The sequence below is a fragment of the Sphaeramia orbicularis genome, chromosome 17, assembly GCF_902148855.1.
Source record: "Sphaeramia orbicularis chromosome 17, fSphaOr1.1, whole genome shotgun sequence".
Classification (NCBI taxonomy): domain Eukaryota; kingdom Metazoa; phylum Chordata; class Actinopteri; order Kurtiformes; family Apogonidae; genus Sphaeramia; species Sphaeramia orbicularis.
This window is the reverse complement of record NC_043973.1, coordinates 22,363,690-22,380,874: the sequence shown is the minus strand read 5'-3', so window position 1 is coordinate 22,380,874 and position 17,185 is coordinate 22,363,690. Positions and strand designations below refer to the sequence as shown.

Below are 17,185 nucleotides of genomic sequence, written 5' to 3'. Positions count from 1 at the left end.
CATAGAGAACATTTGGGGATGGATGGCAAGGGAAGTTTATAAAAATGGCCATCAGTTCCAGACAGTTGATGCCCTTCGTGAAGCCATCTTCACCACTTGGAGCAATGTTCCCACCAGCCTCCTGGAAACAAGCATGCCCAAACGAATTTTTGAAGTGATTAACAAGAACGGTGGAGCTACTCATTACTGAGTCCTACTGAGAAAATTTTTTGTTCTGGTTTGGAGAGTTTTTTGTAATTTTTTGAGTGATGGTCTTAAACTTTTGATCAGCTGATAAACAGCCTATTTCAGTTTACTTGTTGTTTTCAATAAATTACTTTTTCAAAGTGCTTTTTGTCTCACTCCCCCTTCTTGCTTTTGTATATTGTAGCTCTACTTAAAACCTCATTAAGATCCAAATGTGCAAAAGGTAAATTCTAGCTATTTTTCAGCTGGTCTTAAGATTTTGATCAGGTCTGTAATATATCCAGTAGAATGAATGTGTTCGTAATGACAGTATATCACAACTTATAATCATTACACACACAATGACTAAACTATGCATTAAAAGTCAGATTTACTACATTGTATTATTATTTTTTAAATAACTTTTTTACACTCTGATTTGATCATTTTGTTCTGTACACCCTCCATCAAGCCCAGATCTCTGTATTCTTCTAAAACAGTCTTCTGCAGGGAGATTCTGCATCATAAACCGTTACCATTTAAACACTACTCTTTCTGGGTGGAATGAAATGCATTTTTATTTTCAGCCTGTGTTATTTGGCAAAGGCTCCATTTAGTAACTCCTATGAAATCTCGTTGTTTAGTAGCAGTTCAATATAAAAACATCTTCAGCCCAGCAGATTGGCTGCCACTTCAAAGGAAACAGTGCATAATTGTAAATGCAAGTGTTAATAATAATATTACAAAAGTTGGCTAGAAGAGTAGCTCAGTAAGGCTCCAGGGTGGATTGTTCACTTGAATGGCACAGCATGACGCCACATTATGTGCATCACATTCAGGATCTAAGAAAAAAGGGATATCAAAGATATTTGGAAGCATGTAATCAGACCAAATTACAAACTATGTGCCAACAAAGCTCATTTCTATTACAACACAATTGTACTTTCAAATAAGGGTGTAATGGTGCACTCGTTTGTACTAAGCCGTTTTGGTTCGGGGCTTTCAATACAATACGGAGGTGTACCGGACGAATACATGTAGCATATGTGAAGAACGCAAACACTTGCCTTAAGTTTCCACACGAACCTTGAAGCTGAATGCATGCAATATGAGCAGATTGGCCGCAAGCAGAACCCATGTGTAATATTTGACATCCTAGAGCAGGGGTGTCAAACTCATTTTCTTTCAGGGGCCACATTCAGCCCGATTTGATATCCAGTGGGCCGGACCAGTAAAATAGTAGTATAATAGCCTATAAATAATGACAACTCCAAATTTTTTAGTGCAAAAAATAACATTAAATGATAAAACTATTTCTATCCAAAACAAAAAAGATGTGAATAACTGGAAAAAACTGAAATTTCTGAAGAAAAATAAGTACAATTTTATCAATATTAGGCCTCAACTTATGATTTGTACATGTGCATTACAGATCAGATCTACCAAGACACAAAATAGGCAGAATATTGTTAAAATTACACTTATTTTTCTTTAGACATTCCAGGTTGTTCATATTTTTTCAGGTTAGTGACATTTTTATTGTTAAAGAATATGAGAATTTAATGTTCTTTGCAATAAATCAAAGAGAAAAAAATTGGTGTTGCCATTATTTATAAGCATAATATATTATTTTTCTCACATTAAACCAAGAAGAAAATTTGGAGTCATTATTTCTAGGTTATTATGCTGTTAGTTTTGAGTTGGATGCCCTTGACTGTTAATATCTTCAGGGTAATTTTTGCATTTTGCACTTTGTAAATTCATCTCGCTAGCCAGACTGAACCCTTTGGCGGGCCAGATTTGGACCCCGGGCCGCATGTTTGACACCTGTGTCCTAGAGGGACTTCTTGCGGTATACACACCATACACATGCTGAACATGAACCAGTAGGGCAGCTCAGAACAACGTCACAGGTACAAAGCCAGAGTGGTGTCCGATTTGGGAACATGTCGGATTCCCTGTCAGTTGTGTCGATGGAGAGAGACGAGGAGAGTGGTATTCTGGCATTGTTTCGTGAAGATTGGTTATATGCAACCAACCAATTTGAATGAAATTGGTCTCCTTTACTGTAACGAAATTGATCGAAACTGTATCGAACCGAAAACCCCTGTAGTGGAAACGTATCGAACCGAAAATATTTCTGTACCGTTACACCCCTACTTTCAAATAAACTTAATTAATTAAAACGGGAAAACCTACACTCATTGTTTTCATGTACAATGGCGCCACCACTTGCACAACACTTTCTCAGTTCACACCTAAGGCCAATAGATGTATTGATCAGGGTACGGGAGTAGCTGGGAAGCACATCTTCAATGAGACTCATTCCAACACAGACCGACAGACGGACAGTGTTCTGTTTGAGTTCAGTCAAACTGTGTGACTGTAATTATAGAGTGGCTGGGATCTGGCAGGACTGGGAGTGTTTCAGACATCACCATTTCCTCCCCATCCATCACATTCAGCGAGGCGGAACTAGGCCTCAGATGCCCTGCAAAATAATCATTCCCATGCAACTGGCCTGACAGCAGCCCTCATTCAATAACACAGCTGATCAGAAATGATAATAGCAATCATGCCTCTGCATATTTTAGACTCGAGGCTGCAGTCTGTGTGTGTACGAGGTGGGAGATGACTTGTAGCTGTATCAAAATACCTGATTTTTACAGGAGACTATGAGCATGTGTCTCAAAGCCATAGAGTAGTTGCAGTTATTCTTTTGGTACCAAAGCAAAACCAACTGTTGCTTTAACTGACATGTCCATTGTATTGACTTCAACGAATACACCCAAAGGTTGAAATGCAAATATGCTCATTAAGTCAGAGAGATTCGAAACAGCCTTTGGAAAGAAAAAGCTATCTGGTTTGTGATTACCATCGGTGGTGAGCTTTGCAAAATGAGAAGAGCATCTTTCAGCAAGGGCATAAAGAGTTCAATCCCTATCTCAGCTTTTCATGTCCTGCTATAATCCAATGTCCTTCTAAAACCTTGGCCTTTACAAACCTGTCACTGTGAATTTTACCTGCATATATGCCTTTTCTTTGCTTCTTTTGTTTCATCCAAAAAATATTTTCCTTTAATTCTGATTTATTCATGCCTAATTTATGAAAAAAAAAAAAAAACAGAAGGATTCTATGAAGGTCTGCTTTCTCTGCCTCCGTACAATGTTGTGTTGCCGTGAATAACAAATAGGCTCATTATTGAAATGTCCATCCTAAGCCTGTACTATGAAAAGCAATCTCCTGCTTGCCTCCACCCACATGTTTTAGTCCTCCAGTGATAGATTAATGTACATCCATGGGTAGAGAGTGCTCACAAGTGTGCTTATAAGTGTGCTAGTTTTTGTTGCAGAGGTTACATACGTATGTAAAGTCAGGGCTCTAGCTATGTAGGAAACACTCTATGAGCGCAAAACAGTCATGTGCTTCTTTAGGGATCGCATTAAAAACACAAAGCAGCCTCTTATAGGGTGCGATCCAAATTGAGCCTTTTATAGAGTACAAAAATCAGTTGTAAAGAGCATGAGCAGGGCATTGTCATGGACAAAGTAACAGCGCTAGTGGAGTGGCTTCCATTTGGCTATTGCTGTCTTCTGTTTATTACATCTCTTGCCTTGGGTCCTGCTGTAAAATCCCATCATCAGACTGAGTAATAGGAGTTTTGACAACCATTCCAGAAACAGTTGCCAGACACTGTACTTTCTGCAGTGGTATTTTGTGGACCTTTCTAGGCTATGGTGCTATAAAATGCAGAAATGCTGTAAGCTGCACATCATCCATCTGTGTTCAGTGTGCCTGAGCATGTAGCTGTATTAACTGGTGCTGATGGATTTGAAAAGCAGTTTGGGAGAGTGAATCCACTGAGGATCAGACAGCAGACTGGCGGTTAAAGATCAGCCCAATAGACGCTTCTATATTCAAGTCTCGTGTGAATTGACTGAAGTTGAATGATGAGCTAAAAGTTGTCAAGATCATTCTTTATTTATGTGCAGTTAAGGTCAAACCACAAACAGACTTAAATCTGCCAAGCATTTCTACTGGCTTGTATGATTCAGGGTAGAGTTACACTAAACTGGGACAGATGTCATGTTGCTCCTAACACATATCAGGAACTGTTTTTCCTTTCAGTGTAGACCCAGAGAGACAGCCCTTAGAAATTCAAAGTCTGTGTTGTTGACTTCCTAGATCACCAATTACTTTCCATCTCTTTATTTAATTATTAAAAAATAGACAACTGTAATGAAAATTACAAGCTAACTCTTGTAAAAACAAAAGTTGTGTCGACTGTGATTGCAGTGTTTGACCAATTAGCCGCTTTAAGCCTTGTAAAATCTGCTCTGCTAGCTACTTGGAAAACATGACACCCATGGGAAGGGACTGTGTTTGTAAGAAATAATTAGGGAAGAAACTACATCAACACCTGTTGGTTCCTCCATTTGTAGCTCAAATGAAGTCCTTAAAGAGTTCCTGGGTTCTTAAATGGTTTTCCTGGTTTCTGAGAGTATTCTTACCATAGAAAAAAAGACTAAATATGACCTTTTGGGTTTTTACCAGACTACGCTTATTTTCAGTAGCTTTTGTTATATGCGTATCAGCCGGCAGCTCCTGTTCTGTTTCCACTCTGCCTGCTTCGATGAGTCCTTTTCTCCTGTTATTGTCCATGGGTGTTACATTCATGTTCAGATAGGTAAGGCCTGTCAGCTTATCGATTGGGGCTCAGCTTGTCCCCAGAATACTGCTGGATGCTGTAGGCCTCTAGAGCAAGACTGTGTCCATCTGAGCTGCTCTGTGTTATTTTAGCCGCTGAAGGTAATGGCAGGAGATCAATGTGATGAATGGCCTTTATGAGGGCAGTGTATCGATGGGTTGATGGCGGTGAGCTGAGACTGTGGGAAGGGGCTCATCAGCCTGAATATATTAAAACTCCCCTCCCTCCCCTGATGTCTCCCCACTCCTGTATTTTTATTTGATCCATCACTCTGTCTCCTTCCTTCCTCCGCCTTCTCTTCTCAGCTCAGCTGGCTGTGACTGGTCATTAACACAAACATTAAGGACTCTGTGAATCCATAGTTCCTCCATCTCACTGCTACTGCCCATAAAACAGAGCGGCCATAATGACATACACAATGGCCACACTTGACAATCAGGGGCAAGAGAAGAGTGTCTTCTATTACTGGCAAAAGCAAAGCCATTAGAATGGAGCCAATTGGTACATATGGGTTGAGGAAATATGAGTGTTATGTTAAGAGGTTTTCAATATTTGTCTGGTGTTTTATCAGCATGAAATCTGGCCTCAGTGAAACAGCAAAATACAGATATAGTGATAAAAATATACACAGTACAGTTGTGCTCATAAGTTTACATACCCTGACAGAATGCGCATGGGACGGTTTTGGATGTTCCAACATGACAATGACCCAAGACACAAGGCCAAGTTGACCTGTCGTTGGCTACAGCTGAAAAAAAGTTAAGATAAATGAGTGTTCATCTCAGTTTCTTGACCTTAATATCATTGAGCCACTTTAGGGAGGTCTCAGACATGCAGTTCATGCAAGAAAACACAAAATCTTAAAGGAACTGAAGGTGTTTTACCATGAAGAATGGGCAGATTTACCATCTGAGAAAGTAAAGAGCTTCATCCACAACTACCAAAAAAGACTTCAAGCTGTCATTGATGTTAAAGGGACCAATACAGAAGATTAAGAACTAGGGTATGTAAACTTTTGATCTGGATCATTTGGATAGCTTCTGTTGTCAGTATGATTTAATAAGAGCGAACACATTTATTTGATAATAAGTGCCTTCACCCAACCACCAGCCATGAATGAAAGAAAAGTTTTTGTATTATCATTCATATTCTCTGAAAAATGGCCAAAGAATTACAAATTCTGCTAGGGTTTGTAAATTTATGAGCACAACTGTATAGGGGTGTAAGAAAATATTGGTTCCGTAATATATTGTGATATTTCATTTCATGATACTGTATCAATATTAAAAAGTACTATATCAATATTTTTAAGTTATTTAAATGGGTATTTTGCTCTGTTGTTCGTACTGAAAAGGTAGTATTGTGATATTGCAGGTCATGCATGTAGTTTCTTTTTTTAATGGATAACACCATTTTGTTAAATAATCGTTATTTCAATCATCCTAAAAGCACTTTTTACTGTCTGAGAGGCAGATGTTAGTTCTTTTGTTGGGATCGCACAAAAATGATGTTATGATGTTAGATGATTCAGTGACTGAACACTATACATTCATTTCACAACTAATGGAATCTGAACATTTGAGCAGGATCTGAAACTGTAATGTCTGTGAACATCATTTTATGTATTTATTTATTATTATTATTATTTATAACAAAATTTTGTTTTTACAGAGGAAAGTTTTGCGATATAGTATTTAATCCTGTTCTGATCAAATAAAAATGTGTTTAGTATTTGTGCATATTTCTGGTATTATTCATTTTTTCCAGGAAATAATATCTTAGAAGAAGAAACAAAACAAACAGAAAATATTGCCTTGTTAACAGTATCGTGATATATCGCGATATTAGATTAGACTTAATTTATTGGTCCCCGTGGGGAAATTCGTCTTCACTGACTGAACATTACAAGAAAAAGACAGCAACATTATACAACACAGACAACAACAACAACAACAACAGTAGGGGCGGACATAACAAATATATCCACGATATATTAGGGCCACGATATGATATATCCCTTGTATCGTATCGCCAGATTCTTGCCGATACACAGCCCTACAGTTGTAAGTGTCCTCGCTGTAGCAGGGGCCCCATGAAAGCATAATTGTTGTGGACCCTAAAGAAATTGACTTTGGTCTCAATCTGTTGGGGGGTAACCAAAACTTAACATGCTTTCAACATTCGCTGCCCGACTTCAACACTTCTCTTTTACAGTGAATCTTATACAAAATTTTCACAACTTCTATATCCACTGTGCCGCCTCCACTGCTCTATGGGCCCCCCCACAAATACTGGGCCCCATGAATTTGTCATGTTTACCCCCCCTTATCAGCACCCCAGCACTGTAGTCACCTAAACTTTACCGGAGTTAACAATACTAGTGACACTTCTTTTTTCCCTTAAACTTTATTCACCTTGAAATGGATATGAATGATACATGCCAGGAACATACATTAATGCTTATGTCCATAATGCAAGGACTAAATATACACAGCACAGGTCTAACAGTGTGATTTTATACACACATCCTTGAAGTAGAAATGGATGCAGGGACCAGGGAATTCCATTATCAGTTAGGTGACAGATGATGATCCCTTTTCTTTTCTCTTTTCTAGTAAGGTCAGAGTGATGTCAAGGAGTGTAGTGCAGGAGACAGATTTGACTTAAATGCTATAAAAGATCTGAGAAAGACCGAGGAAATAAAAAGAAAGAGAAAACCTAAGCAGGAGATTGATGCGACTATAGGACATGTATTATATAACATCCTTCCTTCTGTGATTAATGATTTTTCCCCCCCCCACATTTAAATGATGTTAGAACAGGGCAAATGACCAAGATACTGAAGAGTAGATTCTAATGTTAATAATCAGAGAAATGAAATGTTTTGGATCTAAAAGAGCATAAATGTGGCACGTAGCCTCAAGCTCTTCAGCTGCAAAACAACAGCCAGCAAATCAATATGTGGTCGGTAAACCATCAAATTATAAACAGCACGTTGTCTAAACACACACACGAACACACAGATGTAAACAGCAGATGAATTTAGAGAGCTCAGTGACAAGAACGGAAGAAAAAATATGTGGCAGAGGTTGATATCTGCTAAATAACTGATGCATCTGTAGTAGTTTTGTTTGTCTGACACCAGATTTCTTTTTTGAGGAGGGAAAAAGAAAGAAAAAAAAATTAGTTCATTATTACATGAGCCGATGAATTTCTGGACACATTTTAGAGGGGCATTATCAGGGATGCCTCGGGCCAGTGTGTGGCGTGAAAGATGGTGGTCATTTGACTAGACGAGGGGTGGTGAGGACCCCCTCCTAGACTAGAGCAGAGGGGCCTAGGGCTGGCTGTATTAATGAACAGGCAGTGCTGAAAGGGACAGGTTCCTGTAATGCTGATGAATGGTCATTACAGAGGAGAGACGAGAGAAGAGAGCAGAAGGGGAAGAGAGTGGAGGGGAGGGGGGAAGGGGGGAGTAGAGCAGAGTGGGCGCAGAGGGAGCAGCAGTGAAAAAAGGCTTTAATTTGCACCTCAGATTTCTGTAAACTCGTTTATCATGTCAGCGGTGTCACTGTTCTCCATGTGTCTTTCCCTCTTACCACCACCCATCCTCACCTAACCAAAACCTTCTTGTTTTTTCCTACTTTTTCCTTTAATCTACACACTTTTGTCTTCTATGTTTATTTTTTATTGACCCATAAAGACCCAAAAATATGTTTGTGGAGACTTCCAAATGAATTTTTCCTCTAAATTTTTCCTTTCCTATGTGATTTACCACCATTATTATAATATTCTCCTCAGCATTTTGCATTTTTTTTGTGAAAATCTGTTATTTTTTTACCTCCGCCAAGTGTAACGGCGGAGGTTATGTTTTCATCGGGGTTTGTCTGTTTGTTTGTTTGTCTGTTAGCAAGATAACTCAAAAAGTTATGAACTGATTTTCAGGAAATTTTCAGGAAATGTTGATACTGGCACAAGGAAAAAAAATGATTAAATTTTGGTCATGATCAGGGGGAGGACGGGGGGGTGTTTTTTTGTTTGTTCGTATGTCTGTTAGCAAGATAAATCAAAAACTTATGGGTGGATTTGACTGAAATTTTCAGGAAATGTTGATACTGGCACAAGGAAAAAAATATTAAATTTTGGTCATGATCAGGGGGAGGACGGGGGGCATTTTTTTTTGTTTGTTCGTATGTCTGTTAGCAAGATAACTCAAACAGTTCTGAACTGATTTTCATGAAATTTTCAGGAAATGTTGATATTGGCACAAGGACAAAAATATTAAATTTTGGTCATGATTAGGGGGAGGACGGGGGACATTTTTTTTGTTTATTCGTATGTCTGTTAGCAAGATAACTCAAAAAGTTATGAACTGATTTTCAGGAAATTTTCAGGAAATGTTGATACTGGCACAAGGAACAAATGATTACATTTTGGTCATGATCAGGGGAAGGACGGGGGGCATTTGTTTTTGTTTGTTTGTATGTCTGTTAGCAAGATAACTCAAAAAGTTATGGGTGGATTTGGCTGAAATTTTTAGGAAATGTTAATACTGGCACAAGGAAAAAATGATTAAATTTTGGTCATGATCAGAGGGTGGACAAGGGGCGTTTTTTTTTTTGTTTGCATGTCTGTTAGCAAGATAACTCAAAAAGTTATGAACTAATTTTCATGAAATTTTCAGGAAATGTTGATACTGGCACAAGGAAAAAATGATTAAATTTTGGTCATGATCAGGGGGAGGACGGGGGTGTTTTTTTTGTTTGTTTGTTTGTTTGTATGTCTGTTAGCAAGATAACTCAAAAACTTATGGGTGGATTTTGATGAAATATTCAGTAGATGTTGATACTGGCACAACGAACAAATGATTACATTTTGGTGGGCTGATCTGCCTTGGTGGAGGTCTGCACTTTTCTAGTTTCTATATTTAATTTACTAATCAGGTAGATAGTCATAAAAGTAAATTCAACGGTTATTTGATCAAAACAGAGAAAACTAAAGAAAAAAAGATTTTCAGGAAAATATATAATTCATATAGTATATAAATCATTCCTGCAGAAGATGACTATGTTTCCATGTTCACTAAGGAGCCTCTGAAAGTCCAAATGGGTCATATCTGATAACTATGAAAAGCTGAGAAACTGTATTTTACTTACTTCATTTACATGTATTGATAGCATTACTGAATTAGATGTTAGAAAACATTTTAGATCAGTAAATGCTGTAGATCGATGGTGGCTGTTTGGGTCTTTGCAGGTTAAGCAAAATTTTATACCTTATAAAAAGGTCAATTTAACCCATAAAGACCCAGTGTTACTTTTGTGGCAGTTCTCAAATGAACATTTTCTCTATAATTAAGTGATTTATCATCGTTTATTATGATATTTAGCTCAGTAGTTTGCATTTGTAAGTAAAAAGGAGGCATTTTCCTATATTTAATGTACTGTGATCATGTGTATGTTCATAAAAGCTCAGATTTAAGTTGAGGGTTATTGTATCAAAAACAAAGAAAACTGAAGAAAAGGACTTTTATTGTAAAATACAGCATAAACCAAGCATCTCTAAACACTGTCATCGATCATACTTCATGGTTTTTACTGGTGAACAATGTTGTAGAAGATGACGGTGTTTCCACGTTCACTACACAGCCTCTGATCGTCCAAATGGGTCATATCGTATGACTATGAAAAGATGTATAAACTAAATTATTTACATGCATTGATAGGATTAATGAATCAACAGGTATTGAACAGTTTAGATCAGGAGCTGATGTTGGTCACCGGTGGATTTTTGAGTCTTTATGGGTTAAGGGGACAGACATTAATGCCATTGATTTGTGTGTGAAAGTTGCACAAAAATACCTTTTTAGTACAAACGTGTCAGTAAATTTCACAATTTTCATGGTATTTGATATTTTCCATCATTTTAGCAGCTGGGAAGGTATGTGAGGAGTTGATGTTTTCTCCTCCACATTAATCCAGATTGAACAGCTGAGGCCTTAAAGGTCAGAGGAAGGAGGAAGTATCAGGAGATATATGTACATAAGAAACCCAAACTGACTGGAGGCCCACTCAGTCCACTATAGACCTCATAAACTCCTCTTCGCCCACAGCTATTTGGATCTTTGTTGAGGGGGGGGGGTGTTTGGGAAAATAACTCAGAGAAAAAAAGCTGTGACTTGGAATTGGAGTATATAAATGGTAATATTTCAGATAGTGAATGTGATGTGAGAAGATAAATTCCAAAACTATTTCATATAACTCCTCCTCAAAATGTTCTTTTCAGGTCACGTGGTTTCACATGCAGCTTCTATGTTTTCTTCTGTCTACTGCTGTACGCCAAAATTATAACCCATCTCTTACATATATTGGTTTGAAAATTAAAAAAACTCACTTTAAATACAGTCGCGGAAAAAAATATTAGACCATGAAAATTCATCAAAAACAATGGTTATGCAATCAAGTACTAACTCCTGTGTGTATCATGTGACTAAAACAGACAGAAAAGAAAACATGGAATGCCTAAAAGTACTGTTTTTCTCAGTACAATGCCATAGATATTGAAGTACAAACTTAAATGATTTTGGTTATTATCAAGACAACATGGAAAATGGTTAGATATCAGCTCTGAAATTAAACTATTATGAGCTATTTTTGTTGTTATCATTATATTTGTCCAAACAAATGTACCTTTAGTTGTACCAGACATTAAAATGAACAAGAAATTGAAGAAAACAAGGGGTGGTCTAATATTTTTTTCCGCGACTGTATAAGTAGAGTTTCTGTCGCCATCAGCTTGATCTTGACCACCTTTTTCACAGCTGAACAGTTATTTGAAAATTTCCATTTGAAAGCCACCCTCCAGGCTGACTTCTCTTTATCTTTCAGTGATTTCTCTTTGCAATTTCTCTGTGAGTTTTGCCAAATGTTAATGGCACATTTTCATCATGTTTTGGTACAGTGGGTTAATACACCAAGGGGCTTCTGATACTCATCCAACATACTTTCTGGGTCACACCTGCAAGTGAAGACCTACAGTGTATTTCAGCTCAGTTCGCATGCAAATGTATTTCCAACAGACCAGCACTTGGCTGCCATGTAGGAGTCCAGCCTAATTGTAATTCACTAGTGTATAATCTTGAATTTGTTACACACCATATTTTTAATTCGTCAACTCAGTGCCGAGCCACACTCAGCATGGATGGCAAATAGCACCGTGTCTAATGGGTTTGTGTGTTTACACTGACAGTACACATACTACATCTGTTGAGCGTATTCAGAATGCAAGAATGGGAAAAAATAATATTTTTGCTGTTGGTTGTTTATGATTAAAAAAAGATGGACAATTGCTTATTCTCTAAGGATGAATAAGTTCCACAGTCGGGCTGGCAGAGTCTCTTCTGTTAATTCTGGAAGTGGAATTAAATTCATTGCCATAGGGAGACTACTAATATGTCTACCAATTCTACTAATATCCAAAGTCTTTCTCAAAAATAGATACATAGCTTTGTAACAAATAGGGCTGCATGATAGTGGAAAAAAATGACATAGCACTGTTTTTTAACCCTGCGACATATATTGCAATATGAAAAACTACTCAGGAGGATATAATAGCTGTGTGGTGCCGACGTAATTGCTCAAACAAATTAGTTGTATTTCCTCTTGTTGTGGCAAACAGGTGCAATACACTAGCAACATGGAACACATGTTTCAATATCATCCTTCTTGTAGTTGAATTTTTTTTTTTTTTTTTTTTACATTTTACCTTTATTTAACCAGGAAAACCTCACTGAGATTAAAAATCTCTTCTCCAAGAGTGTCCTGGCCAAGACGGGCAGCCGTACATTAAATAGTTAGACACAAACTTTCATACATAAAACAAAAACAAGTTTTCAATACATAAAAACACATAGTCAAGTCAAACCTTCCAAAGTCAACTTTGCAAAAAAATTACCCACGGGATGAAGATAAAGTGCGTCAGGCAAAACATCTGCAACCCGATGTCTCTCTCTCTAAGTCATACAACATCATCTTAAAAGTGGAATAATTCCAGATAACTGAGGCTGCTTTTCTTTATGGAACCAAGTCTTAGTTTTCGGTGATTTTCTCTTGTTCGTTGCTCATTACTAGTGTTGTTACCAGTGACTCATTCCATGTGCAGGGGCGTGGTCTGCTTCTACAAACTCATTAAGAACGTTTGTGATTGGAGGATTGCTGTGTGCAGTGTGTGTCAGGTACCCAGGTTGAAATTAGATGAGAACATGTTGAGTTCATTTGCCTCCTACATTGCAGGACATGCGATGTGACTATTGCGCACATGTACATTGCAATGACGATGCTCAAACAATATATTGTGCAGCTCTAGTAACAAATGATTACTAAACCGTCCTTTCTGTGTTTTCCTTTAGTGGGAGGAGGTGAGTGGCTATGATGAGAACCTAAACACCATCAGGACCTACCAGGTGTGTAATGTCTTCGAGCCCAGTCAAAACAACTGGCTCCTCACCACCTTCATTGATCGGCGCGGAGCACAGCGCATCTATGTGGAGATTCGATTCACAGTACGTGACTGCAGCTCCATCCCCAACGTCCCCGGGTCCTGCAAGGAGACTTTCAATCTCTACTACTATGAGACTGATGCTGTCATTGCCACCAAAGGTACAGCCTTCTGGATGGAGGCCCCGTACCTCAAAGTGGACACTATAGCTGCGGATGAAAGCTTTTCGCAGGTGGACTTTGGCGGACGTCTTATGAAGGTTAACACAGAAGTGCGGAGCTTCGGTCCTCTGTCTAAAAATGGCTTTTACTTGGCCTTCCAGGACTATGGTGCCTGTATGTCGCTGCTGTCAGTCAGGGTCTTTTATAAAAAATGTCCAAGTGTTGTCCAGAACTTTGCCATTTTTCCAGAGACTATGACGGGGGCTGAAAGCACCTCCCTGGTCATCGCCAGGGGAATCTGCATTCCCAACTCAGAGGAAGTAGACGTCCCTATAAAGCTCTACTGCAACGGAGATGGAGAGTGGATGGTTCCTATTGGTAGCTGCACATGCAAAGCTGGGTTTGAACCTGATAATGGCAACGTATGCAGAGGTAAGTAATAAGTATCTTATTGTCGCGGCGTGCATGTGTTGTGGCTGCCAGTCGTAACCGCCTTACTTTTAAGTACTTTGCTTTTCATCATTCACTCTCCTTTAACATGATGGCCCACTCATAATAGAACAAATCACTTCATTGTAGACAGGCGACATGAATTAGTTCTATTTTAGGTGTGCATACAACAAGGCGTCAGCGTACCTTGGATCACAGATTCGTCTGCGTCATCTGAAGGGCTGAATTGATTGCGTTTCATGCGTTTTGCTGAGCATGATGTGCCTTACTTTTCCTTGATCAAATCCACCTCCGGCTTACTACAAAGGCATATTAGCATTGATTCTTAATCTGCAGCGAATGCCAGCCGTCTGTGCAGCCTACTTTACAGATGGCAAGAGGTTTGATGCTGCTTCGGTACGATGTGAGGAAGATGAAGTTCTGAGGAATAGATAATGGTGTGTACATAAAGAGGAGGTTAATCTGAATTTTTTTGGTTCAAGCTGTCACTTTCTCTCTTTTCCTCCTGCCTGTCCTCTATTGCACCTTTACACTCTGCACCCTGTTATTCTCACACGCCCACACACTTGCACACACACACATGCACAAAGAGAAAATGTGCTCAAGGTGTCCGATGATAATGTGAGTGGCTTGGGGCTCGTACTATGGTGCAGTATTGGTTGGCCTGCCTCTGGAGGTTAGCTGGAGAGTGTGTGGAGCCCAGATAAGATTGATTGACGCACATCTGCTCTGATCAATAAACAGATATGAGAGTGCCACATATCTACAAAGCCCACTGTCTGACTGTGTCTACTGTATCCGTCTCTCATTGCTCTGTGTCCTAGGCAAAACACACACCAACACACACAGACCTTGGCTGAGATGGAATAACATTCAGATGGAAACGGGGTGGAAGTTAGATGGCTTTACCCCCACATTTTATGCAGAAAGTTTTCATTTGTCATAAACATCCCATCATGAGAATAGTCGCTTTTCCATTGGACATCTGCGCAAAACTTTACCGATTTTTACTAAATGTTGAAGAAACAGAAGTGCGTAACGCCAGTTTTTCCATTAAATCACAAATGCGATGATTTGTTTATTATTATCACGAGATGACATGAGACGTCATTCCATAAACATGGTGACTAACATAAATATGGTGTTGATTTACAGATATATATTATTATTATTATTATTATTATTATTATTATTATTATTATATATTACCCCTCTATCTCGTACTGAATTAAAAAATGATTAGGTTTCCTGGTGTGTCCACACATACCGCGACATGTTTCTTCTTCTTCTTCATTTGTTGTAACACCCATCAACATCCGTTTTTTTAATTCACCTGACTCTAGTTCCGAAAAAGGGTCTTTCCATTGCAGTTTTGCATGATATACCAATTGCACTATGCCCAAAAAAAAACACCTCTTGCCAGCGCAAAAACTTTTAATTGAAAATGAGACTTTTGGCAAAATCGTCGTTTTTCCATTCGGTAAATTTTTATGCAGAAAGTTTTCATTTGTCATAAACATCCCATCATAAGAATAGTTGCTTTTCCATCGGACATCTGCGCAAAACTTTACTGATTTTTACTAAATGTTGAAAAAACAGAAGTGCATTCCATTAAATCACAAACTCGATGATTTGTTTATTTATTATCACGAGATGACGTGAGACATCATTCCATAAACATGGCGACGAACGTAAATATGGTGTTGATTTACAGATATATATTATTATTATTATTATATATTACCCCTCTATCTCGTACTAAATTAAAAAATGATTAGGTTTCCTGGTGTGTCCACACATACTGCGACATGTTTCTTCTTCTTCATTTGTTGTAACATCCATCAACATCCGGTTTTTTAATTCACCTGATTCTAGTTCCGAAAAAAGGTCTTTCCATTGCAGTTTTGCGTGATATACCAATTGCACTACACCCGAAAAACCACCGCTTGCCAGCGCAAAAACTTTTAATCGAAAAATAAGACTTTAGGTGAAATTGTCGTTTTCCATTAGGTAAATTTTTATGCGCAAGTTATATTTGCGCAATTTGAGGGTCAATGGAAAAGCGACTATTGTTTAATATTTCTGCAATGACCTTTTTTGGCTTTTATGAATATCACTGATGTCTCACCTTTTTCCACGGAACAAAATATGTCATTATATACAAACAAACACCAAATATCTTTTTTTTAATAGAAAATGGTAAAACATAAAAACCAACTCAAACAGCTGTTATGATGAGAAGAATATTATGCTTCTTTAAGAAAGGACATTGATGTATCATGGAAAATGCCAGAATAGACAAACAAAATTTTTTTTTCTAATAGAAACTCATAAACCCATATATCACTCAGTAAAGTGCTACAATAAGAGGATTATTAATCAGCTTTTACACTGTTAAACACTTTTAAAAAGTACATGCATATCTTACTCATGCAACTGACTAATCTAATTGCAGTCTAATTGCTTGTATCATATTTATTTCATATTTCTATTCTCTAGATTTGTTAAATACACTTGTTTGGGCCATTTTCCATCCTTTTTCTGGTGTCATTCATACATCAGATATATTTTTTGGAGCAACATTTTTTTTTTTTTTTTTTAAAGAATAGTGTGATTCAATTCAGCATAAGGCAGTGATATTTTGTAATAAACCTCTTCTCACTTGATTTTTCTTGTATTGATTTTTCTTCTTTATACTGAGAAGTTTTATACCATCATTTTCTAACACAGTTTATATGGATGAAGATTTTTCTTGCACATCAAACATAGTTGATGCCGATCAGTTTCTTTCTTCTGCCCATCTTTTCTCCACTGAATTCCTTTTTCGTCCTCTATTAATAACCTCAACCTATACACAGTCAGTAATTGGAGCCTATGGTATCCCCAGGTGCTGTGAGAAGCCTTGTGGTGTCTGGTGTTGGCAGGGGGCATTGTCAATGTTGTAAACACCACAAACACACACACATGCACATACACCTTCCTCCAGTAGACACTGCACTACAAAGAATCTTTGAACAGGGGAGGAGACGTACATTTCCACTAATTCTCACCATCCCCCCGCCTCCCTCCTCAAGTACCACAGAAAGTAGACTTCCTGCTGTTAATTTTGACATTTTTACATTTTTTTTTATTTCTCTCTCCGATGGGGGAGATGCATTCTGGATAGTGTGAAAAACAGCTTTTGGAAGGAGGTAGCTGAGAGTGT

General features: G+C 38.1%; 1 protein-coding gene across 2 annotated transcripts in view; it reads left to right on the top strand.

The window, feature by feature from the left end:
• ephb1 (EPH receptor B1) overlaps positions 1-17,185 on the top strand; it is a 288,997-nt gene that overhangs the window by 102,085 nt on the left and 169,727 nt on the right. For both annotated transcript variants that reach the window (XM_030161328.1, XM_030161327.1), the window contains exon 3: positions 13,281-13,962. In XM_030161328.1, the coding sequence (XP_030017188.1) occupies positions 13,281-13,962 (682 nt within the window). The remainder of the gene's footprint in view (positions 1-13,280; positions 13,963-17,185) is intronic.